Source organism: Gekko japonicus, unplaced genomic scaffold, assembly GCF_001447785.1.
Source record: "Gekko japonicus isolate JY-2015 unplaced genomic scaffold, Gekko_japonicus_V1.1 scaffold222, whole genome shotgun sequence".
NCBI lineage: Eukaryota > Metazoa > Chordata > Lepidosauria > Squamata > Gekkonidae > Gekko > Gekko japonicus.
Window position 1 is genome coordinate 607,198 of NW_015167063.1, and position 26,666 is coordinate 633,863.

General features: G+C 44.5%; 2 protein-coding genes across 3 annotated transcripts in view; both read right to left on the minus strand.

Annotated features, from left to right (window-relative positions):
- GRPEL2 (GrpE-like 2, mitochondrial (E. coli)) overlaps window positions 1–6,240 on the minus strand; it is a 43,191-nt gene extending 36,951 nt beyond the window's left edge. Inside the window, exon 1 of the mRNA XM_015412645.1 lies at window positions 6,136–6,240. Within this exon, the coding sequence (XP_015268131.1) occupies window positions 6,136–6,200 (65 nt within the window). The 5' untranslated portion in view covers window positions 6,201–6,240. The remainder of the gene's footprint in view (window positions 1–6,135) is intronic.
- Window positions 6,241–15,131: 8,891 nt separating this feature from the next.
- AFAP1L1 (actin filament associated protein 1 like 1) overlaps window positions 15,132–26,666 on the minus strand; it is a 119,184-nt gene continuing 107,649 nt past the window's right edge. The window contains exons 13-19 of one of the 2 annotated variants that reach the window (XM_015412637.1): window positions 26,429–26,574; window positions 24,818–24,896; window positions 24,462–24,603; window positions 21,271–21,435; window positions 19,913–20,091; window positions 16,488–16,616; window positions 15,132–15,403 (exon numbers count right to left, since the gene is read on the minus strand). In XM_015412637.1, coding sequence (XP_015268123.1) covers window positions 15,380–15,403; window positions 16,488–16,616; window positions 19,913–20,091; window positions 21,271–21,435; window positions 24,462–24,603; window positions 24,818–24,896; window positions 26,429–26,574 — 864 coding nt within the window. In that variant the 3' untranslated portion in view covers window positions 15,132–15,379. The remainder of the gene's footprint in view (window positions 15,404–16,487; window positions 16,617–19,912; window positions 20,092–21,270; window positions 21,436–24,461; window positions 24,604–24,817; window positions 24,897–26,428; window positions 26,575–26,666) is intronic. The other variant, XM_015412638.1, reaches the window with a different exon arrangement.

Here is a 26,666-nt window from a genome sequence, read left to right on the forward strand (position 1 = left end):
TTATATTCTGAATCCCCTGCCACACCTGCTGCATGTCATTCGTATTGAAATTGTCCTCAATCCTCTGCTTATAGCCCAGCTTAGCCTGTAGAATACCTCTTTTCAGGTTGGCTCTGGTAGAGCTATAAAGGTTCATATCTCCAGACCTAAAGGCCATATTTCTCTCCTTCAAAAGTCACTGTACCTCTCTTGTCATCCAGGGTTTTTGATCAGGATAGACCCGTATGGACCTCTCCACAGTAACACTGTCTATGCAGTGTTTAATATAGCCCAGGACTGCCACTGTGTATTCCTCCAGGTCTTGATGATCAAAAATATCCCAGTTTGTCCTCTCAAAACAATCTTGCAACTGATGAGAAGCATCCTCAGGCCAACTTTTTCCCATCCTTCTTTTTGCAGGAGCTTGTGACCTGAGGGTAATATATGTTGGTACTAAAAACAAGGACATATGGTCCGACTGGCCCAAATGTGGAAGCAGCATGGTTCTATAACCATGTTTTATGTTAGAATAGACCTTATCTAAGGTCTTATCTCCTCGGGTGGCACATTTCACATGCTGATAAAACTTAGGGAGCACAGTCTTTAATTCAGCGTGATTAAAATCCCCAGCAATAATATGCACTGCCTCAGGATATTTATCTTCGTTACTACTTATAATTTCATACAAGTGTCCCAGTGCCAATTTTGCATTAGCATCTGGTGGTATGTAAACGGCAGTTGCCATAACAACAGTAAACTCTCTCAGAAGGTAGACAGGTCTACATTTAACAGTCACATACTCCACATCCGGGGAGCAGTGACTGACTACAATCTTTGAGTCCTTGCACCAGTTGTTGTTTACATATATGCAGAGTCCCCCTCCTTTGCTCTTACCAGAGTCCCCACTCCTGTCGCAATGATGTACGGTGCGACCCACCAATCCAATAGCCACATCCAGTATGGAAGAATGAAGCCAGGTCTCAGTAAAAACCAAGACACAACAGTCCCCAACAAGCTTATTCATTGTCACTTGAAGTTTTAGTTCATCCAATTTGTTACTAAGTGAACATACATTCGCAAGAAAAATGCTAGGAAGCGGTAGCTTGTTTTGGCTCCTTCGTAGCTTCACCAACACACCAGCCCGACAGCCTCGCCTTTGCCTTCTATCCCTGTGCCACCTCCTTCTCCTCCTCCTCGCAGGGGTGGTAATCCACGTGGAGCCTGGCATCCTAGATATCTCCACCAGGATATCGTAGGAGTGGAGAGAGTCAGCTGTAACTGCTTTTTCATTCCGCATTTATAAGAACATAAGAACATAAGAGATGCCAATGTTGGATCAGGCCAAAGGCCCATCCAGTCCAACACTCTGTATCACACAGTGGCCAAAAATACCAGTGCCATCAGGAGGTCCACCAGTGGGTGCATCTATGCGCGCCGCCATATGAAGACTATGGGAAAAGTATAAAGTCTAGCATGAAAGTTTTGAGATCACTGACTTAAATCTCAAGCTTAACTACATTTCAGCAATTTATTTATAGGTTACGACCATTTCCTTTTTCACTATTTCTAGTAATTTATCTGAAAGACTAATAGGCAGATGTATAGAAATACTGATTTCTAAAAGCCCCTGCCTTCCCCTGGGATGTCTTGCTGATAACCTGCTGTGCCTTGTTTCCTGTTGAAGCCATATGGCCTCACATTTGGCCGGAGAAACTTTATAGCCCTGCCATATAACCACACATTCTTCACACTTCCGTGCTGGAAGCTAGGCCAGTGTGCAAAAAGTCATGTAGCCAATGGGGAGACTGGAGTTTGGGGTCACCTGACTCCAGAGGGAGTCTCCAAACGTCCAGCCTATCCCCACTTGCACCCATGACAACCAAGAATTGGCCACCCCCCTGCCCACTCGAAATTGGCTCCTGGCCAGGGCTAATTTGTGACTGGAATGGGCCTATAATTAGTCATTCCCAATGGGAGAGAGCTCTGTTCTCTCGGTTCTCTCTGCTGCTCTTGTGTTCTTGTTCCTGTTCGTGAGCTCTCTGCTCCCTGCTTGTTTTTTATTGCACCTGGATATGTGGTCTCTGGGAGAACAAAGATCTGCTTGGTAACTGGAGCACATTGTGTGCAAAAATGGGCTTTCCCTTCAAGATCCCCTGGAACCCTGTAGATGTTCCTGATATGGTAAATATGAAGCATTAATGTTCAGTTAAGGCAAACTGCCTTAGGCTTATTTTGAAATCTTTATGGTCTAATTGCAATGCTCTGTGCTGAATAAAAACTTATTCTTGTTTCTAACTTGTCTTTGATGTTGTAGCTGGGATTCCAAGTCTATTTCCTGTGCCTAAATGCTGACCACACAGCGCTACCACTGTGATAGTAATTGTAAAATCCCAGAGGCTAGCTAAGAGTCTGAACCTTGCTTTTAGGCTGGGAGAGGACTCTAGTTAAAAGTGGTTCTGATGGCTTATTGTTCTGAAATGCAGAGAGGGTAGCCTACCTCTCTGGGTCGTTGTTTAATGTATTGTAAAAGTATCCCATATCTTCCTACTCCCAATATCATCTGTTCGTGTCCTGTGGTTCATGCTACTTTTATAAATATACACTGCTTACCTATACATCCATGAATTCTAGAGACCAAACCAGTGGGCTACAATATAACATAGATCCAAAGATTCCCCCGTGCTGATGTAAATTGAGGGGTTAGGAACTTATCTTATGTCGCCATGTAGATGTTCAGTTTAATGGACTGGGATTTTAGATTGTGTATTATATGTGTTTTTATGAATTTTGTTGTGTACCACCCTGAAACCACTTGTGGGGAGGGCGGTATAGAAGCCTAATGAAATAAATAAATATTAAAACACATACAGCTTTGTTCAGATCTGTGCTGGAGAGGACTTGTAATTTCCTTACCCCACAGGCACTTGGCCTGTGAAATAAGACACACAGGTTATGTGTGGAGGAAGCGATGGATGGAGGCGAAGGTGTCCTCTTTGGCATGTACCACTTTTGTCAGCTTTGGCTGATACGCCTCCTTCTGTGAAAAGGCTGATCTGGTCACAGTGATCCATGCTCTGATCACATCCAGGTTAGATTACTATAACACACTCTATGTGGGGGTGCCTTTATAAATAGTTCAGAAATTTCAGTTGGTAGCCAGAACACTGTACTAGCCATGTGAAAGTTTACATGGACTGCCCCATCTCTATTTCCAGATACAATTCAAAGTGCTGGTGTTCATCCATAAGATCCTAAATGCCTCCTCCCACATAATCCAGCCCTCCTATTGAAATCCTCTTTTTCAAGCCCTGCTGCCTTCTCCCCTGCCTGCAGAACGTAGGAAATGTAGACAGGGCCTTTTTGGTGGAGACACCTTGCCTTTGGAATGCTCTTCTTCCAGATGCTTGGTTGGCACCAACTTCCCTTCCCTTTATGAGAGAGGCCAAAACATTTCATTTCATCCCTGCTTTTAACTAAAGTATTTTATTTTTTATGGCTTACTTTATGGCCTGGGGACTTTTATTAATATTTTACTCTGTTCTATGTGCTCTGTTATGTGCTTGCTTTTACTCGTTGTTTTTACTGATTCTATCCAATTTTTTATTGGCATGATTTGTGTTTCCTGCCCTTTGCTTTGTTTTATTGCTTTAGTTGTGAGATTTCTTCAGGTTTGGAGAATCAGCATACATATTTTCTAAATAAACAGACAAACCCCAAATTGTAGAAGCATCCAAATTCGGATGTCAGAGTACATTGAAGCTAGACTAGCTTTTGGTTCAATAAGTTTTCAAACTCATCTTCACATGCAAGGAGAAGAGAGAGGGGACGTATGAGCATGAGAATAAACTAGGCTTGAATTTACAGCAAACTAATCCCAACAAGTGTCATGTCTGTGAGGACTGAAACGCAGATTTCCTAATATGCCACTACACTATTATTGAAACGTAAACAGATAGTTTCCCCAGTTTAGAGGCCTGACAAATAAAGCATTGGTATCACAAACACCTGAGAAAATCAATGGAAAGTATGGTGTGAGTACTTAGTGTGGCCGAAGACCACACCAAAAGGTAAAGCTTACGAAATTACTTCTGAACACTTACCCTAGCAAGTCAAGATTACCTTTGAACACAAGATAATCAGAGGGCGGGCTGCAACGCATATCAAAGGAATCAAGCAAATATTAAGCCAATGGGTGAAAGATTTATTGACAGGCTAGTTTTCAAGTTTTGCAGGCATGGTTTGAATACCTTGGTCTTCCTCAAGAATAAGAGCTTAACATTAATTCAGTTAAGTAGTCTAAGAAAAACAAGTGTCATGGCTGTGAAGACTGAAACGCAGATTTCCTAATATGCCACTACACTATTATTGAAACGTAAACAGATAAGTTTCCCCAGTTTAGAGGCCTGACAAATAAAGCATCGGTATCACAAACACCTGAGAAAATCAATGGAAAGTATGGTGTGAGTACTTAGTGTGGCCGAAGACCACACCAAAAGGTAAAGCTTACGAAATTACTTCTGAACACTTACCCTAGCAAGTCAAGATTACCTTTGAACACAAGATAATCAGAGGGCGGGCTGCAACGCATATCAAAGGAATCAAGCAAATATTAAGCCAATGGGTGAAAGATTTATTGACAGGCTAGTTTTCAAGTTTTGCAGGCATGGTTTGAATACCTTGGTCTTCCTCAAGAATAAGAGCTTAACATTAATTCAGTTAAGTAGTCTAAGAAAACACTCTCCTTATTTAAGATTTATCTAAGGCTTTCACTGTTCAAAGCTGGGCTCTACTGGGGGATAAATGGCTTTAAAAGAGGATTAGACAAATTCCTGGGGGATAGGTTTAGCAGTGGCTACTAGCTATAGTGACTAGCCAAAGGAACCTTCACACTCAGAGGGAATAAACCTCTGAATACCAGTGCCTGAAGGAAACATCACGAGAAGGCCCCGGCCTCTGTACCCTGCTGTACTCACTGTGTGAAACAGGATGCTGGACTAGATGGACCACTGGTTCAGTCCAGCAGGGCTCTTCATATGTTATGTCCTGCTCCTAAAGTATGGATGTGGATTACAAGCAACAAAAGCAGGTATCTCCTCTGCAAACTACCTACTGGATTGTTTGAAGTGGGGCAACTCTGAAATAAGTTGACTTTAATTTACCTCTACCTCATTTGGGACAGGGCATGGATTGCTGGGAGATAGTGAGAGGTTCAGTTCCTGGTTTGTTAAAAGGAGACCAGGTAGTAGCTAATGGGAGAAACCTTTCTGTGCCAGAGATTCTGGCAAATTAACACCAGCTGAAGGCCAATGGTCTGACACAGTACAAATCAGTTTCCTGTGTGCATCCTCTACCCCTATTATTTACATACTCATTCTCTTCTCCACCATTTCATCCACACAACAACCCTGTAAGGTAGGTTAGGCCAAGAATGACTGGTCTCGGATTACCCAGCAAGTTTCCATAGCAGACTGGGGGTGTGAGCCCAGATTTCCCAGATCTTAGTCCAACACTCTAGCCACTACACAGGAATATGAACTATGCCAGTCTGCCCACAGGCACCAAGGAGCTGGAGCTTTCTCCGGCGCTAGCTCAACGGAAGTTTCCCCAGTCACTACAGCACTGGGAAGGAAAGAGGGTGGGACCACACACTTGGGAGAATCGTCAGCGATATGCAATTCTTCCAATGCGATCCTATGCAGAGTTTCTTCATTTCGAGGTCATTGATATCAATGGTCAAGTGGATATCAATCTGCAAAGGGCCGGGCGGTTAGAAAGGAGCCCCTCGCTGCCAGCCCACCACTTCGTAGTGTGCCATCCCTGAGCAAAAGACTAAGGAAAGAAGCCACAAGGAGGAAATTAGGAGGCGAGAGAAGACTCTGCCTCGTGGTTTTCGAAGAGCTCCCAGCCAGCAAAGGGGAGGCACTCCCCGCCCGAAGAAGCCTCCATAGGCCTACCCAACGCTTGAGAGAGAGAGAGAAAAGAACATATGCAGCCCTACGTTCACCTTCTGAAGCGGCGACGCTAACAGGCCCTAAAAGAGAACAAGGGGAGGGAAGACCCCGAAAAGGGTCGGGGTGTTGGGAAGAAAAAGAGAAGAAACGGAAGCCTTCCCAGGAAGGACGAGGCACACCCCATCGTGAGACCGCACGCTCGTACCTGTCGCTGCGAAGCCGTCGGAGCAAAGGGTGGATACAACTCCGCACGGACCTGCCCGCTGCCATCACGTCAGGACTATCACCGCCGGACTGAGCGTGCTGGACCCCCGGGGGCCGACTGGCGGATAAGAACGAGTTACTACGTCTCCCGTCAGCCACCGCGCTCTCCAGTTCTAGTCAGCTGTCGCGTCACAACCGGGTTTCCCCCTTTAAGCCGTCCTCTTTCTCCCAACGATTCAGTGCTTTTTGTAATTGCCACTCTCCTGGTGGGGTGGGAGTGGAACAGAAGTTAGCGAGTTTGACACCTTTAAGGTTTGTTGTTTTTTCCTTGGCGGGGCGCCTCTTTCGACAAGTGCAACATGGAACTTACTCCTGCTAATTTCCCTACCTTGTAACTCAGCGACCGAAGGTTTAGGCGCCTCCCCAGATAAAGGGAAAGGATTCCCTCAATTCGGCCAAAGCGGCGTCCCCCCCCCTTCCAAAGTACAAGTAGCACGATGGGCTGCAGAAGGGAAGGAATGATTAACAAGGGGACAGGGCAGTCTCACCTATTTTAATATAAGTGCTGAGTTTTAGAATAGCGTCTTTGAAACTTAAAACCTGGTACTAAGAATGTAGTCATATCCCTTCATCTGTGTGGGAAAATGCATACAGAAGTGTGATTTGTAAACATTTCATCTCGAGGTCGCTACTTGCTTTCTGGGGCTGCGATCACACACTAAATAATCCACTATCAATGTACTTTTGAATTGGATTTTGCCAATTCACACAGTAAAAATCCAGTTGGAAAGTGCATTGAAAGTGGATTATTTAGTGTGTGTGATCACAGCCCAAAAGGCACATCCTTCTTAAGCATGTTTGGCCAAATAAACAGCTCTTACACTGTAATAAGCTAGATTCAGGTAGGTCTGAAGCAAGAGAACAAAGATTGAGTAGTGGCTCCTTTAAGGCCAAGGCCAACAAAGTTTAATTCAAGGTATAAGCTTTCATGTGCATACACACTTCTTCATTACAGCTGCCATCACAAGACTTGACTTTCTTTGGATGCTACCCTAATTACATCTGCTCAAGCTACTATGGACAAAAGAGAGAACATCCACAGGTTTTTAAGTGGGAGAATTTGGATTGTATATTCACAAAACCGGTCTTAATTGAAATTATATGAGCTTCCTGAAAAGCTGAAAGTGATTTAAGTTCAGTGATTCAGTTGCAACCAATGGAGGGGAGGAAGATGCTATTGTCTCCAGGACTTGTTACTTGTGGAGATAAATTTTGAGGGTGGTGGCTGTGTGGCTGGAGGTGACTAGAATTGCCTGCTCCTGTGCCAATTGTCCAGGTGCAAGTTGAGCTCCAGAGACAATGGCATTGCCACTGGGCTAGTCTTACAGGTGTTGATATGGTAGATCCTGGAGGCATGTCATCCCTCAAACCTGCTCCAATGCTGCCCTGCATGGTGCAGCAGTGTTTTCACTGCACCTTTCTTAGTGAATAACAACACCCAGAGCAGTTGTCATCAGTGTGGAACCTATCCTATGGAGTTCCACAGGGGGCAATTCTGTTCCCCTGCTTTTCAATCTCTATGTAAAGTTCTTAGGACAAATCATTCAGTTTTGGTGCTGATGTCATCAATATGTGTATGATACCCTATGTCCTTATCCAAGCCACCATGATAACAGTAGAGGTCTTGAATAACTGCCTAGCTGCTATGATAAATTGGCTGAGTGAGCAAATTGAAACTAAACCCTGAAAAGACAGAGGAAATGCTGGTTGGGAAGCTGGAAATCTTGAAGGACATTGTGCTCCCCACCGTTGATGGGGTTCAGCTGACCCTCGCTGACTCAGTTAAGAGCCTTAGAGTTAGGTTAGCCCTAAAGCTCTTAACTGAGTCAGCAAGGGTCAGCTGAGCTCCATCAAAACTAAACTAACATCTTATTTACATAACAGATTGAATTTAGAATTTCATGAAAAATTGAATGTACGTTTTGACTATATAGCTGCAAATTAGGACTGAATTCTTCAAGTGGAGAATGATTAAGAGATAGAGTCAGGCAATATATGTTTATAATAATGAAACATATAATGAAATGTTAGATATGAAGCAATGAAGAAAAGATAGAATAAAGATAAAACAAGTAAAAATTTATAGTATGTATAAACGAATCTTATGTAACCAAGTAAGTTCTGACTGACAACTGTAATAAATAGATTAGTATGTGGCTGATGTAGGAATCAGAGATAATAATTTTTTGTTGTTGTTCAGTCGTACAGTCAAGTCTGACTCTTCGCAACCCCATGGACCAGATCCCGCCAGGCCTTCCGGTCTTCTGCCGTCCTCTGAAGTTTGCTCAACTTCATGTTTGTTGCATCTATGACACTATCTAACCATCTCATCCTTTGCCGTCCCCGTCTTCTTTGACCTTCAGTCTTTCCCAGCATCAGGGTCTTCTCCAGTGAGTGCTCCCTTCTCATTTGGTGGTCAAAGTATTTGAGCTTCAGTTTCATTATCTGGCCTTCCAGGGTTGATTTCTTTTAGGACTGACTGATTTGATCTCCTTGCAGTCCAAGGGACTCTCAAGAGTCTTCTCTAGCACCATAGTTCAAAAGAATCTATTCTTAGGCGCTCGGCCTTCCTTATAGTCCAACTCTTGCAGCCATACATGACTACTGGGAATACCATTGCTTTGACCATGCGGACTTTTGTTGGCAGGGTGATGTCTCTACTTTTTATCATGCTGTTTAGGTTCACCATCGCTTTCCTCCCAAGGAGCAGGCGTCATTTAATTTTAACTCAGAAGATAATAAAGTAGACTACCATAAATGACTACCTAAGCACATGTCTATGTTCATATAAGACAATCGTCTATGTATAATTGCAGTACTGTATTGTTTATTCTCTCTCTTTTTTGTTTGTAAAAATAAAATTCTAAGTAAAAGAGCCTTAGGGTTATACTGGACTCAACATTATTACTGGAAAAGCAAGTTAATGCAGTCGCAAAAAAGGCTTTCTTCCAATTCAGCCTAGCTTGAAAAATGGCTTCTTACCTTGATATGGCTGACCTGGCCACCTGGATCCACACCATAGTAAAATCTGCTAGACTACTGCAATGCACTGTACATTACTCTCCCCTCAAAATCAAGTCAGCAATTCCAGCTGGTGCAGAATGCTGCAGCTCAGCTAATGTTGGAGCACCCATATTACTCCCATCCTGCAGACACTTCACTTGCTGCCCATCAGTTACCGAGCTCAATTTAAGGCATTAGCTCTGACATACAAAGCCTTTTGTGGCCTTGGACCCTCATTGCTGTAAGACTGCCCATGTTCCCCCTACGTTCCGCCATGACAGCTTCGCTCATTGGAGCAGGGGCCAACCTACAAATAGGCAAAATCAACAACTGCCTGTACATGTGCCGGGACTGTGGTCCATACTACTGTGTATAGCTTGCTGAAACTAGCGTCCTGCCATGGAGTCATGCATCATTTAATGTTTCATGTCAATACTTGTGCTTGCTTCGGTTTTGTTTTAGACTTTTGATTGGTTCTACAACCCCAGCCCTTTTGCATTGTTTTGACTCACTCTGTGTAATTTGCCGTGAGTCCAAGTGAGAAAGGTGGACTATGAATAACATAAATAAAAATAGCAGAAGACCCCAAAAGCAGCCCTGAGTCAGGAACCATGTTTTGGGGTCACCTTCATGACTTCTCAGGCCATATGCTGGCCTGAGACTGTAGGAGGGAATCTATGTTTCATATTAAAACTGCAAAAATACCCAGTTTCCCCTGGGGGCATGGCAACTCCCTTGACAGTAGTTATAGTCTTTGACTTCATGTGTGTGTTGTGTGTTAAGTGCCGTAATGCCACTTCCACAATGTATGGTGACCCTATGAATCAATTTTCTTCCTGTCAGCTTTCTCCATTGTCCAACTTTCTCACCCACAGGTAGTAATGGGGAGTACTATGGCATGAATTAACTTGATCTTGGTCACCAGCACCACATCCTTAAGGATCTTTTCTAGTTCCCTCATGGCTGCCCTCCCCAGTTTCAATCTCTTTCTCATTTCTTGGACTCCCTTTTGGTTGATGATGGAGCCAAGGAATAGAAAATCTTGAACAATTTCAATTTCATCATTGTCAACCTTAACATTGTGTAATTCCCCAGTAGTCATCACTTGTGTCTTCCTGATGTTCAGCTGTAATCCTTCTTTGGCACTTTATGCTTTAACTTTCATCAGTAGTTATTTTGTGTCTTCACTTGTTTTCTGCCAATAACGTGGTGTCATCTGCATATCTCAAATTGTTAGTATTCCTTCCACCAATTTTCACTCCACATTCATCTAAATCTAATCCAGGTTTCCTTATGATATGTTCTGCATATAGACTAGTCACTAGGGAGATAAAATGCATCCTTGTCCAACCCCTTTGCCAATTAGAAGCCATTCTGTTTCTCCATATTCTGTCCTAACAGTGACCTCTTGTCCAGAATATAGATTGCACATCAAAACAATAAGATGCTGTGGCACACCCATTTCCTTTAAAGCCAACCATAGCCTTTCATGATCCACACAGTTAAAAGCTTTGCTGTAATCGACGAAACACAAGCTGATTTTCTTCCAAAATTATCTTGTATGTTCCAGTATCCAATGTACATTTGCAATATAATCTCTAGTGCCTTTCCCTTTTCTGAATCCTGCTTAAACTTATGGCATTTCTTGTGCCATATATGTAAGATTTTGAGCATCACTTTACTTGCATGAGAAATTAATATGATGGTCCGATAGTTGCTGCAGTCTTTGATGTCTCCTTTTTTGGGAATTGGGATATAAATTGAGTATTTCCAGTCTGTGGGCCGTTGTTGTTTTCCGTATTTGTTGGCACAATCTTGTAAAGATTTTGATGGACTCAGTTTCTGTGGCTTAGAATAGCTCTACTGATATCCAATGCTCCCTCTAAGCTGTGGAGTCTTGTGAGCAAAAATTCTTCTTTGTGAGTTACTGGCATTAAAGTTGTGAGGCAGCAATTTGGCTACTGCCTCAATTAGTTTGCTCTGGAGCCATCCTTCCTGAGCTAAGACAAAACTGTGTGAGCTGGAGGCTAAAAAACTGTGAGCTAGCTCACACTAACTCAGCTTGGAACACTGCTGATATCCCATCTACTCCTGGTGACTTGTTTCTCCCAGCTGGTGTCTGTGCAGCTTTCACCACTTTCTAAAACTGTCGGTTCTTCTTCAAAATATGTTTTTTGGAAGGAATCTGTCATCCTTTTGTCTCTTTTATACAGCTCTTCAATGTATTGTTCCCATCTTTTATTTTCTCCTGTTCAGTTAATATATTTCCATGTTGATATTTCAGCATGCCTGTGATTTAAATTTTCCTTTGATTTCTTGGATCTTGTGGAACAGATTTCTTGTTCTTCCTTTTTTCTTGTTCTCTTCTATTTCTTTACACTGGTCACTATATTAGTTCTTTGTCTCTACCTGTGAGTCACAGGAATGCTGCGTTTAGGCTTTTGATTCTGTCACCTTTTACTTTTGCTTCTTGCCTATCTTTAGCAATTTTAAGAGTTTCATTATTCATCGATCAAGGCTTTTCTTTTCTTTTGGCTACAAGGAGTCTTTGTACATTCTTCCTTGACAGTCTCTCTGGTTCAACCCATAGTTCTTCTGGTTCACATTAACTTGAATTTAGTAATGCAAATCTGTTATTTACATGGTTTGAAAACTCTTCTGGAATGTTGTTTAGATTCTCCTTCTCAATGCAAATAAAGGTGCATAAAAACTACCTGTCAACCCCCAGACCTTTGTAGCTGGTTTCTAGATCCTACCTGTTACACCAACGCCACAACTGGTTTCCTTCCTTACTTTTGCTGAATTCACTGAGCTTTCCCCTTCCTTCAAACCTTAGAGCTTCACCCACAGACCTACTTTTCATCACCTGCTGCTGGACAGGACTCTCACCCATCTTTTCTCTTCATGATCAGGCTTGTATATTTTCTTTCTCCCCTTTTATTCCTCCAAAGCACTGCTGGCTTGCACAGGTTAAATGTAACTATTGCTCCTAATTGAAGCAGTTCAGGTTGTTAATACTGTTTGTGAGTTGATTCAGTATTTGCTTAGGATAAGCTTCCCCCTCCCTAATATTGTGCCAACACCCTAAACCAAACTCCCTGTTTCTTTTTAAACCTTTAATCTGGTCTCTGTCATCCTTTTCCTACTGAGTGTGCTACTCACAACCACCTCTTTGGGTAGAAGATCTTGGTTTTCTGTTCCCTGTGCAAACACATAAGCTAATTCCCCTTCAGTCTGAACATACATCCATGTGTTTATGGGGGTGTAACAACAAGGCCATTGAAACATCTGTCCACCAGCAGTGTGTTTTCAAATCCATTGTATTTTTGATTAATTTTATGTCACCTTGTGGGGCCATATATGGTGGGAAGGTGGGACATTTCAAAAAAGATCTTTGAAATGAAGCTGGTAGAACTTCAGTGCCGGTTTCAAAGATAGTGTGCATTTTGGACTCATCCCCTGTACTCACCAGACTATGCCCCAGTTCCATCCCAGAGAGCTGCTATTTTAGGATTTAAAAAAGAGCAATTTATCCTTCCCAGCCCATTTCAGTGACACATGAACAGCTTTGCGTGCCGCCAAACTGCTGCTTATGGTACCAAGAATTGTTGCTGGCACATTAGCATCCACTTATGTTGTTTGCCAGTACAAAAACCTAGGTGGAAACAGTGCTAGAAATTATCACAGTGTGACAGCACAGCAGTCTGCATCTCTAACCTACTTGTTTGGCAGCACAGGAGCTCACAGAAGGAGTAGAGTGTCACATAGCACCCTGAAACTCTGATTTTGAAGAAAATGTACCGAAGATCCAGGCATTGGCTGATTCATAGATGAAGCCGCTTTTGTTCTTGCCACCTCTAACAACAAATAACGCCATCTTTCAGAAAGCCAGAGAAAGTCACAATTCTGTCATAATCTTGAGACATTTTGAGCATATTAATTTTGGACAATGCACTTCTTATAGTTGGATCTCAAATCACTAGTCCAACTTTTCTGTAACACAGGCTTCAGATAAAAGCAAACAGTATACGTGAACCAGCATAGTAGTGTGAAACTACTGTAAATTATCCAGTTGATTATGAACCCTCTGTAATGTATTCAAAGCTGCATTGAATGCATGACATGTGAAACATCTAACTGAATTGTAATGTTAGCTTCGTCCTGGGCTAGGATCCAGATTCATCCAATAGTATTGCTAGCCCAGGAAGTAACAAGCCAATCACTTCAAGCAAGCTCCCTGAGCGGGAACTAATGTGATTGGACCTTATCTTGGCAACCTCATAGGTTGATATTTGTACAGTGGGTGTGGCTACATTAGCCAGGAATGTTTAAAAGCAGGACAGCTGCAATGTAAAGGCTGTTCTGGCTATCAGATGTTGATCCGTGTTGGAGTTGTGTTCGAGTTGAAGAATAAAGTTGTGTTCTTGCTGAATCACTCTCCGACTGCTTTGTTAAGCGAGTGACTTAACACCCTCCCTTTCAGAAAGGACCTTCATTAAGGTGTGTACATGTATGTATAAGTGCACACATACACATGATCTCCTCCCATATTATGACTGGTTTCAGGATACATATTTAAAACTGCATGTTGGCTCAAATGTAAAATAAAAAACATCAAAGTATGCACAAAACTCTATACAAACGTTATCTTTTATTGGGGGGGACCAGAGGGAGAAGATCCAGATCTTAAAGTGCAGACAATTCTTAAATAGCAAAATGTATGCCACAATATGAATCCAGAAAGAGAAAAGTATCCCACCCACCTCCCCCATTAACAAAAAGTAGGTCACTACAGCTTCTGGTCTGCTGGAATGGTACAGCAGGAGGCTAACTGCAGGCATTTACTGTGGCCTTCACCTTGGGCCCTCTTTTCCAGGTCTCTCTCAGGTTTTAGTTCTTTTCAAATTCCAGGGATTCAACAATCCTGAAACTGACCAGAGGGAACTCAAGACTACATTGCAAAAATCTGTTTCCTAATCCTCTCTTTCATCAGAGAAAATTCTGCTTTTTCAAAAAAAAATGGCAGCATAATATCTTTTAGTGAGTGCACATAGTGTATTCCAGCAGCTAATTTGCAAAAGCAAAAGCCTTCAAGAGTAGTCCCAGTTGACCAGAGACAGTCCTCTTTTTAAAAACAACTCTGGCACAGGGAAACATTTTGCAGAAGCCAGTTCTCAATTAATTTGTTCACCCTTTTCTCTCACACATTCCAAGTGGGACTCCATTTTTGCTGAGCACCTATGAGGAGAGTGGGCAAATGGGCCACTACAGTAGCTGGGCAGAAAAAAAAACCCCTTTAGACTGTCCTTGAAAGGGGAAAAAAAGAAGAACTCCATGCCCTTCTATTGATATTGATCTTACCCGACACGTTTATTGAAAAGTTTAAAAGGCAGCTTGAGAGCAACTACGAAAGTTGACAGAATACTTCTACCACAGATCAATACTGACAGGGCCTGAGCTTTAAAACCAGACTCAGTGTTGAGAAAATCTTCACTCACTGTCTCTGCCCCAAGTCAACAGTCTTGCTTTGTGCTAGCTGCCTTGATCTAGTTTGTCAGGAAGCAGGACAGTGAAACAGGCTGACAGTGGGCTGTAAATAGCATCCTCTGAGAGGACTGATTGCAAGGCACTTCTGTGTCATGCCTCATTTCCTTGAGGTGAAGAAACGCTCACCAGGGTTGGAGCTGCAGTGAGAAAGTTAAAGTGACTTGCCCAAGGTTTTTGGCCGATTTGACTGAATGAGGACTCCGAAACAATCTCATCATCTCCCCCCACCAGGCCAAAATAGCCACATTCCTGTTGCTTTTATCACCAAGAGCAAAATCTATCCATCCAGATAGCTGGCATACCAGACCTATTTGAAGTGCTCCTCCTAGGCCACTCCAAAAGGAGTATTTTGAGAACACACAATTAAAAAAAAAACACCTTGAAAGGGTTCCCTTTACCCACCCTGCCTCCCTCCCCATTACCCACACCAGTTCTCAAAAGCTCATCTACTTGTTAATCCTTTTTTTCCCCCACTGAAGGGTGGGTGTGCTCCCTGCTGAAGAACCATCTTCCCCAGCAGCCCTTTGCAGTCTCCTTCAGGGATGAAAGGCTCTGGTGCTGCTTCAGCCTTTCCCAAATGTGTCCCAATGCTTGAAAGGAGGTCTCCTTGGGGATGGAGGCCCAGTGACTCTTGTTTATGTTTTCTTCATTTCCCATTCCTAAAAACAGGGGGAAAGAGAGAGAGAGAATACACAGGGTAAGAAGGCATGGGACCTTAAACTATAATTAGATTTTTTCAGTCTAGAAAAAGCTTTGTAGATGGAAATTTTTTTTTCCTTTGGATGGTGTTTTGCAATGTCTCATATTTCACAGGGGATGCTTCAGTTGCTATTATTTTCCCATTTTGACTTATTGGGTACCACACTGTCCCATAATAAAAATAGCAGGGAACCACAGAAAAAGCACATCTCTTAATAGCTGTCTGCTCACAGAAACATATGTGTCCAGAGATCATTAGGAAACTATGTTACAGGTCCTATCATCTGAATTTTACAAGTTCTCAAACTATATATTGCAACAATCTTGGTTACAAGCATAATCTAAACACCCATTAGTGAACGAAAAGCATTCTTTATACCACTTGTGAAAGCATTAGTAATAAAACTATTGCTGCAACACTAGAAATTAAACAAAGTTGCTCCTTTCCTGTTTCCCCATTGTTTTAGCTCTTCCAAGTTATAATGGCCTCTGTCCTTCTGATCCACTAGTTATCCTTTTTAGCTACTTGGATTATAGTTTTCCAATTGGCAACACAAATTTGCTCATTATGCCAAAAACTGTTATTGCTGAACTCTGAACTATAAGTAAGAGCCCCAACATGATGAAACAAATCTGTTATTTGAAAGTAAGACTATTTCAAATAAAGACCAGCTGGGAGAGTTCAACGTCAGTGGTTCCAGTCTTGCTGGAAAAGTTGTCTTTTCATGGACACTAAGAGAAGAGCAATCGTAGAACACACACTTTGCATTCAGGATGTCCCAAGTTTAATCCCCACCATCTCTAGCTAAAAGGGTCTCCAACAAGAAGTGTCTGGAGAGCCCTCTTTCTGATGAAGACCCTGGAACGGTGCTGCCAATTGGAGTAGGCAATACTGAGCAACAGAACATTGAACTGATTCAATATAAAACAACTTCATGTGTTTCTTATATGGATCCTGTGTATAAGACACTGAATAATTTGACGTCTGCTAGAATAACCCAAGGGCACTGCAGATCTTGAGACAGAGGCATAGCTGGTGTGTACCTTGGCCTTCTGTAACACATTCCCCTTGTTGGCAGGGAGGAGGGAAGGACTTCGTTTCCTCATTTCTGCTGCACAGTTAACTGGCACCAAGTGATCTGGGTGGTTTCCATGTGACTGGGTTACAGTCTCCTGTAACGAAAAATAAACAAGAATTTTTTTTAAAAAAATATGTTTTAGAAAGTTGGGAAACCAGATTATAAACTCCTACTATGGTATGTGTTGTCATTAATGAGCCTGGGTCCTGGTATAAGAGCAGTGATGTTAGGTTTGGAAACAGGGAAGGATCTGCTACACCTATGAACAACCATACCATAGTTTCTCAGGGAGGACTGCCTCATTCATGTGCCTTTCCTTCAAAGGCATTGTCTCGGCTTCCACCTTCCCTGGCCCTCACCCTCTAACGATCTTAGTGATTTCTGCCAGCTTCCTGCTCATTTCACCAGGACTCTGCTGCTCTCCTTTTCCTAAGAGGGATGTCCAGAGAATAGGAGTTGCCCTTTCCAGAGGTTTTGGGGAGACGTGATGCCTTACTACAGCCTTGGCTAGACAGATTCTCCAACTTAATTTATTTATTTATAATTTCAATTTATATCCTGCCCTCCCCGTAACGCGGGCTCAGGGCAGCTCACAGATAGGCGTAAGCCAACACATAAAAACAAGTTAAAACCATATAAAACCATCACTACAATGTTACAACATATGAAGTGCTCTAGATGTTCCAAAATAATATTCCATAAAAGATGACATCTCAAAGACGGTACACCCAATCAGTGCTGTCAGTTCCATGTGACATTATCGTTCTCTCTTCCCAGGGCCAGTTGGTAATGATGGTAAAATAGTGATGGTACGGTAGTGGCAGCTCCTACACAAACGCCTGGTGGAAGAGCTCCGTCTTGCAGGCCCTGCGGAACTGCACAAGGTCCCGCAGGGCCCGGATCTCCTCTGGGAGCTCATTCCACCAGGTAGGAGCCGCCACCGAAAAGGCTCTGGCCCTGGTAGCAGCCAGCCTGGCCTCCTTGGGGCCTGGAATCTTCAGGAGATGTTGTGTCCCCGACCGTAGTGCCCGCAGGGGAACATATGGGGAAAGGCGGTCCCTTAGGTATGTTGGACCCCGGCCATATAGGGCTTTAAAGGTAAGTACCAGCACTTTGAAGCGAATCCGGTACGCTATTGGCAGCCAGTGCAGTGCTTTCAGCACAGGCCGGATGTGGTCCCGGCTAGGGAGACCCATCAACAGCCTGGCCGCAGTATTCTGCACCAGTTGCAGCTTCCAGATTTGCGACAGAGGCAGCCCCATGTAGAGAGCGTTACAGTAGTCTAACCTCAAGGTGACCGTTGCATGGATCACTGTGGCAAAGTCATCACACAGGGAACCAACTGCCGAGCTAGCCGAAGATGGTAAAAAGCTGACTTAGCAGTGGCTGCCACCTGGGCCTCCATAGTTAATGAGGAGTCCAGGAGCACTCCTAAACTCCTAACCTCCAGCGCTGGCACCAAAGGCACCCCATCGAAGGTCGGGAGAGGGAGCCCCAACCCCAGACCACCCCAACTCAGGCCCAGGACCTCCGTCTTCACCGGGTTTAGCTTCAGCCGACTCAGTCGGAGCCAACCAGCCACAGCCTGCAACACCCGATGTAGATCTTCTGGACTGGAGCCCGACCGGCCACCCAACATCAGATAGAGCTGGGTGTCATCTGCATATTGATGACACCCAAGCCCATACCTCCGGGCAATCTGGGCAAGGGGGCACATGTAGATGTTAAACAACATCGGGGACAGCACTGCCCCTTGAGGCACCCCACATTCAAGAGGATGTCTCCGGGACTGCTGTTCCCCTATCACCACCCTTTGTCCCCGGCCTTGGAGAAAAGAGGCAAGCCACTAAAGCCTGAATCCCCACATCGGCGAGGCGGTGGGTCAGAAACTGGTGGTCGACCATATCAAACGCGGCCAACAGATCTAACAACAACAGTGCTCCCACACCGCCTCAGTCCAGATGCCTTCGGAGGTAGTCAGTAAGAGCGACCAGTACTGTCTCTGTTCCATGCCCCGGGTGGAAGCCGGACTGGAAGGGCAGTGTTGGCATAAATGAGAAAGAGAAGCCTGTCAGTGACCATTTTACAACTTTGTGTTCCATCACTCTCCTAAAAGTAGTGTGGTAGCAAACCCAGCAAAATTAAGTTCCACTCCCCCCACCCGTTAAAAAGTTTAGAGTTGCCAGACTTCGCAGTTGCCCAGGGTAATATGGGCCACTTCAGATGAAAAAACAAATCACACAAGAATATAAAGCAGTGCAATCTAATTCTTAAATAGGGACTTGTAGAAAGCTTCTTTAGGGTCATTGTACACAATGTGAATATCATTACTCCTGTATCAGTAGAGCTTAGGTGCTAAGAATCCAAAACTGTTTCATCTTTATTGATGCTTAACAGTACACAACACTGCTTCACAGCAATTTTATATTTTAAGTAACGTTTTATACAATTCATTGTGACTATGAATACATTTATTTTGCATGATTCTGATCCCCAAACTTGGTGTATGCTATCACTTTAAGCACAAGAAAGCACTGTCCTGCTCCAGGGGTCGCGGGCAGCGCGCAGCGAGCCACAGAACCCCCAAATAGTCCCCAGAGACTCCCTAGCCCCGACTTACAGAAAGAGGCCCGGCACGGAGGAGAAGCAGCGACCCGACGGACGGCGGCTACAGGAGAAGCCGGGAGCCGCGAGAGGGGTGTGGGCCGTGCGCGGCAGCAGGAGCGGGCTAGGCGTCGTTGGGACAGCGAGGAGACAAGCGGGCCAAGCGACGAGCCAGGAAACACCGTTACAGGAGGGAAGCCACCCAGGCCACCGCTGGCGTGCGCACAGCCGGGAACCGCCATCTGGGCGTCTTCCCTTTTAAAGAGGGGCGGGACCCAGAAAAGGGAAGGGAGGGTGGCTCGGGAGGAGGAGCAGAGGGGAATAAAAGACGGAGACATGAGAGGGCCGGGGAGGAGTAGCACACGGTGGACAGAAGGTCAGAGAGAGAAACAGAGGGAAGCAGAGAGACAGAAACCGAGAGAAAGGGGTCCCAGCGTGCTAGCAGAGGGGCACTGGGGGTGCACTCAACCCCACCCCCTGCCATTCTGAGGCCCTCCTCTTCTCCATCTTTTCCCCTGGACGCTCCTGTTACCTGGACCACCCTACTTCCTCACCCCCTACGAGGCGTGGACGGACTGCGTCAAGATGGCCACCGGGGGCGCCATCCCCAAGACCCAGGGGGAACGTGACAAGCACCCATTTACCCCATGTGAGAAAATGGGGCGTGCATATCAGTGTTATTTTGATGACTACCCACACATCTTTTGTTCTACACTCATACAGCAAAATGTCATGTATGGTGTAGACCTAGTTCAGGCTTATAAGCAGCAGCAACTTTCCCCTTACTTTGCTTTCAGTTTTGGTGGTCACCGTCAGCCCCAGAGCTGGCCCTCCTGCCAGTGACTGTTTCAGCTGTTCTTTCACCTCCGTCAGCTGGAGTTCCAAGTCAACACGCCGTGCCTCGTTCGCTTTGCACCGTTCCTCCAAGGTGGCGACACAGAGCTCGAGTTCTTTCAGGTCTTTCCCTGTTCCCAACAAACATACATGGAGCAGAATCAACCTGTACCTTCCATTTGGTTCAGAACAAGGAAAATCAAGGTGCTCAGAAGACAAGTGAAGGTTTGAAACAATAAAGGGAAATGGAGGTGAAGTTTAGCCTTTCTACCATCAGTGGGAAGGGTGGGAAACTGGAGCTTTAGCTCCGATGAACTGCAGTCTACAATAGAATGGAAAACATCCAGTGTAGAGTGTTGGATGAAGACCTGGGAGACCCAGGTTCAGATCCCTGCTCTCCGTGAAACACACTGAGTGGCCTTGGGCCAGCCAGTCTCTCTCAGCCTAACCTACTTCACAGGGTTGCTGTAAGAAGAAAATGGAGGTCAGAACTGCCTTAAGCAGCTTGGAGGAAGAGCAGGGTTAAAAATGTACTCAATACAAGTTAATAAGAAAGCTGAATAGACCTGTTTCTTCTAGCTTTCACAAACCTATCCATGGATTTGTCATAGAACAGCTAGATTTGAGTCCAGTAGCAACTTAAAGACCAACAACATTTTTTGGGGTGGGTGGGGAGATAAGCTTTTGAGATTCAAAGCTCCTGACTCGAATCTAGCAAGTCTACTGCAGACCAAACTGGCTACTCCCTGGAACTTTTTTTCATAGAAAAAAATCTTATTCCAGTAGATGGTGCTATTCCACTTTCCTTGACCTTCCTCAAAGGGAAAAATGCAATTGGTTCTGTGATCAATTTGAAGCTAGGCTGACTTGGCAGTACTGAGTAGAAATAAATGAGTTTTTGTAGGTAGCAGATATCAGGCACATATCCAGCACAAAAGAATAGGTGCTGGGGCCAAGGAGTAAGATGCAAAACTAAACAGTGGCCATGTTATTGCTTGGAGAGTCAACATCAAGCCAAAAAATGCCTCATAACTTGGTTTAGTTATCAGCAGTTTTATACTCTTTCACCATAAATGATAGAATTCTCCTCTTGATCCTAATGACAAGGAATTCTAGGGAAAGGGTGGGGGGTATCTCTTCAGCTAAGAAAGGGGGATGCTTTGGTAGATGTTGCTGAAGGGTCCAGAGCCAAACTGGAACCTGTGCTCCTGTAAGTCAGAACAAAGAGATCTGTATAGAGTCGTAAAGTGTTAAATAAATCAGTGGGCTTGGAAGAAGGGGAGTTTCCTTCTCAGTCAGCAGAGTCATACCTGTGCTGCTCTTCATGGCCTCTCGGAGCTCCCGCTTTTTCTTGCGCAGTGTTGCCAGTTCAGTCCTGATGGAAGCCTTCTCCTTCTCCAGTTTGTCCTTCTCTGTCAGGAACCTCCTGGCGTCTTCCTCAGCTCTATTTTTGCCATATTTATACTGATTGGCATCTTCAGATGTACCAAAGAGAGAGAGCAGGCATAGCTAGCATTAGGCACTTGAGGCAGGGCTTCTTTAACTCCACCTCTCCAGCAGGGGAAAAAAAAAGTTTAAAGGCATAGTCAACTTTAAACAGATCAACCTGAAATAGGGTTCCCAGGTCCTTCCCGGCCACTGGCCGCGGAGGAGGGGTGTTGGATTGCCATATCCAGGTTGAGAAACTCCTGGATATTTGAGGATGGAGCCTGGGGAGGACAGGGACCTCAATGGGATATAATGCCACAGAGTCCACCCTCAAAAGCAGCCATTTTCTCCAGGGGAACTGATCTCTGTAGTGTGGAGATGAGCTGTAATTCTGGGGGGGTCCCTGGTCCCACCTGGAGACTGGCATCCCTAACCTCAAAAGGCACAATATTATCCTTAATAAATAAAAACTGAACCCACTTAAGACCTAACCCACCTGCATTTCAAACACAGTCCCTTAATGCTGCACAAAGATTGTTTATTATTGCTGTTCTTGTTGGCAAAGAAGAAGTGGTTTGTGGGAGCACAGCCACACATTCAATTAGGAATTAGGTCTGTTAGACTTCTAGCTACACTTGGTATCCTAGTAAAATTGATTTAAACTGCAAAGATACAGCTGATAAAGTACAAAGCCATTAGATGACTGCTTGTATCTATAAAAAATATGGACAGTCAGGGCTATTTTGGGGCAGGAACGCACAGGAACAGAGTTCCGGCTGGCTTCAGAGTTGGCCATGCCCACTACAGCCAAAACCTCTGCGTGTGTGGCTACAGGGGGAAGGCCTGGAGAGCGACAGCCCCCCCCCGCAACTCCGAGGCGGGTGGGCCAGGGGCCCCCTGGAAGGATCGGGGAGGCATTTAAATGGCTCCCCATGCTTTCCCCAGCCTGTCCAAGGGCCAGGTTGTCAGGGCTCCCCGCAGTTTAAACTGCCTTCCCTTCCCTTCAAGGGAGGGCTTGGCTTGCCCAGGCTTCCTGCAGCCGCAGGGTACCTGGGCAATCCAAGGGAAGGTCTAATATGCTAATGGACTGTACTGTAGGGGTGTGTCCTAATACTTTTCTCCCTTTCTCTGCTGATGGGAACTCGTGGGCACTCCATGAAATTGCTGAGCGGTCGGGTTAGAACGGATAAAAGGAAGTACTTCTTCACCCAAAGAGTGATTAACACTTGGAATTCACTGCCACAGGAAGTGGTGGCGGCTACAAGCATGGACGGCTTCAAAAGGGAATTAGATAAGCATATGGAGCAAGAGGTCCATCAGTGGCTATTAGCCACAAGGTATAGATAGGGACTCTGGGGCAAGTGATGCGCTGTCATCTTGGTGCTTGGGGGAGTCAACAGTGGGAGGGTTTCTAATGTCCTGGCCCCACTGGTGGACCTCCTGATGTCACTGTTATTTCTGGCCACTGTGTGATACAGAGTGTTGGACTGGATGGGCCTTTGGCCTGATCCAACATTGGCATCTCTTATGTTCTTATGGGTGTGGCCTATTATGCTAATGAGTTCCTGCTAGGCTTTTTCTACAAAAAAAGCCCTGCGGACAATGGTATTCTCATTGAACAAGTTTAAGCCATCTTAAGCCATAATGGATTTAGCCCAGTATTCCTAAAGCATCACAGTTCCTTTGTATCCAGGCAGAGAAAAGCTAAATAAAGGGAAAAATAACTAAAACCTGAGGCATATTGAGGGAAACTATAGGGAGAAAAACTAAATATACACTGAAGTTCTACCCCTATTTATTCAGAAGAAATTCTAAGAGGTCAAAAGGAAAGTAGGGTTTGAATGATCCTAAATTGTGATTTCTCAGACTAACCATAATTAACATAAATCAATGGTTTTGCATTAAAACTGAACCACACATGCCTGACTCCCACGTCAAACACAAGGATGGAAAGGGATCATCTATGCACGATGTGGTAAAGCATCTGCTTTATATGAAGGAGGTCTCAGGTTCAATCTCTGGTATTTCCAATTACAAGGTTCAGATAGTAGGTAACATGAAAGACCTCTGCCTGAGACCTTGGAAAACCATTGCCAGACAGAGTAGACATATTGACCTTGATAGACCAACTGAGTCAGAGCCAAACTACATGTAATGGGCAGGCATGGGACAATCCACAGGACAATGGCTGCCAACACCATTTTAGATGAGAATTTAGTAGTTTAAAAGTTGTCATGAGGGTCCAGTCCACAGTATGGCAGCGCCATGTGATCTATCCCCCTATATGTGTTTTCAAGTGCCATAACAGCCCCCCCCAACCATTTCAACAATTTTAACCAAATTGTCATCAAATTGGTGGGCATGAGTTGTCCTGTGCCCACCTGTAACGTGTCATATGGCTCTCAGTATAAGACAGCTTCATTTATTTATATCAGGTATTTATATATCCCACCCTTCTCCTGGCACAATCAGGAGACAAAGCAGGTAACAACAATTAAGTATAAAAAAGTACACACCTCTGTTAAAAGATTAAAACAGATTAAGACATGTGCTTCATGTATCCATCTGGGATACATTATACATCCAAGTAAGTGTGACTATTAGGGAAGTGGCCTTAACTGCTTAGCTCATTTGCTGCTGAACTTTCCCCTTTTTGTTAAGGAATGCAGGCAAGAAAGTAGAAAGAGGGTGATTATATGGGCTCTCTTATTCTGAGATGCATTGTGCTGGCAGTTTGGGTGAACTGTGCTTCAGTTCTCCTGTCCACACAACATGCCTAAATCTCAGCTAGGAAGGAAAAGCATCACGCTCAGGCTTTCCCTTGCCCTGTAAATTGGGACTTCTATGCTATCACAGGCTCAAGGCTCAGCCTCTGTCTTTGAGGAAGTGGAACACAAACAAGCAAAGAACTGGTACGTGTTCTGTAACTGGGACGCAAGAGCAAAGAGTGACTGTTGCATGAAAACAGAACTTCATAAATGGCAGCTCCAAGACCCACACCTTCTCCCACCCCAAGCTGGCTGACAAGGCAGCCACAACAGGCACCCAACAGCTAGACCACACCCAAACCTACTTGATGCATGGCGCTTGACTTTGACTTGTGGATCCACACGGCGTGATTTCTCACTACAAGAGGAACCATGGCGCTTCACCTGGGATCCTGATGGCCGCCCTGACTTCTCCAACTGCACACGGGAAACAGAAACATCCAGAAGCTGTCAGAGGAGATGCAGTCATTGGTGGGTGAGAGCAGAGACTCCAGTTCTTCCTGGGCTGCATGACTGTCTGAGAAACAGCTGTCCCAGATGGCTCTGCCTGGGAAAGGCTCCCTAGTTGCCAAACACTGTACAGTCACATGCAACCAGGATAGAGTCATGGAAAGAAGGAAATGAAGAAAATAGAATTACGGCCTTTGTGTCTTTTTTATACCTCCACCTTCTCATATGGGACTTCATCATATAACACTCGGGAAGCATCTGTTTGGTTCTCAAGGGAGGAACTGGCCCACCTGAACAGGCAGAGAGAGAAACACACACACAAAAATCCTTACTCCGCAGGCACTGTCTGCGAATGATCATCCTTTAAAAAATGTTAATAAGCAAGAATGTCTAAGCTCTTCTCTGCACTAATGGACTGACTATAGACACACTTTATGAAAGCTACCTTATACCAAGTCAGATGATTAGTTTATCTTGCTCAGTATCACACTGATTTGCAGCAGTTCTCCAGTATTTCAGACAGAGAAATGTCTATTGCTGAGATCTCAGAGACTGGACATGGGATCTTTTGCATGCAAAGCTTTTTTTCTACCACTCCGCCTATCCGCTTTGCTTATTGATAGAAGTTGTTCCATCACACAGATCTTCTGCACTAGTTCAATGCTTTGTGTAATGCAGGAGAGGATGTGGTCTTTAGGGGAAAATTCAGGCATAGGTATGTTGGGCCGAACAGCATGCAAAGTCAAAAATGTGTGCTTTGACTTTTGGAGACCCCTCACAAATTACAGCTGAAAGAATTTAAGTGTGCATATTTCTAGAGGTTCACTCATCAGGAAGCTATTATAGATGCTCCATGTTTAAGTGTACACTATGTAGCACATCTAAATCTGCTGCAAAGGAACACACAATTAAGAATCTTTAGTCCCTATTCTAAACTCACTCACTTGGATTAAGCTCTCCATAACTCCAAAGGAACAGTGAAAAGGGCTACCTTTTTCTCAATCTCACTCATGTACACAAATGGGTGATTCAAAGCACAATCCTAAGAGAGTTATACCCATGGACTTGAACACAGTGTAATCCCGTTTAGGACTGCACTGTACATACAGCCTATCTGTTTACAGGGTCAAACATCTGTTTGTGAGCCAGCCTGACCCCTTCCTATGAGTACTTGCCACAGTGCATATGCACAGAGAAGCTGTATTCATGTTTACTTTGTCCCTGTGACTGGGAACATTTGATCCCATTCATGAGGATGGAGCCTACATGTGTAACCATGCCCCACAGACAAGACATATCTATAAACTGAGCCAATATGTGCCTACAGGGAAAGCAGGACCAATGAGCTGGCCCCTCCTTCCTCTTCTGCACTGTGCCCACATTCACAGGCAGATGCATGTAGGGGTGGGAGCAGCCACCACACCTGTTCCCAGTCTCTCTCTATACATGTTGGCTCTGTTCATAGAGTAATGTCTTTTTGTCTCTGCATCCCAGACCACACTTAGCAAGAAAAGCACCCCATCACAGTTCTACCCATATGATAAATCATAGGTCACGAATGCCGGCTTGCCTGCCTCAGCCTGACAGCCTCCTGTTGTTCATCACATCACTATTCACAGTTTACTCTGCTCCACCTTTCGAGTCTGAATCTAGCAGACTGTCACATTAAAACTTAACAAAATCAGAGACACAGCAAATCCATCCTGGATTTATCTAGATGGTCATAAAAAGAGGCATGGTTATCAGAGGTTCAGAGGCAAGGGCAGCATCAGACAGATCCCCCCCCCCAATTATGTCACAGAATGCTAGGAGAGGCCCTTACAGGTAGGAGTGTCTCACTGCATTGATTATGTTGGCTATTTTCTCCACATCCACATAATCATAATGCAAGGCCTCGGGGGTCGTCTGGGAACCAGTTTCAACAAGCAGCAGCCCAAGCCAGCGCCCCAGATCTTCATAGCTGCTTGCCTGCAGGGTTAAGACAAGACTGTATTTACTCAAATGCAAGACTAGGGTTGTTGTCCCCGCCACAACACCCACCCCCTCGTACACCGAGCGGC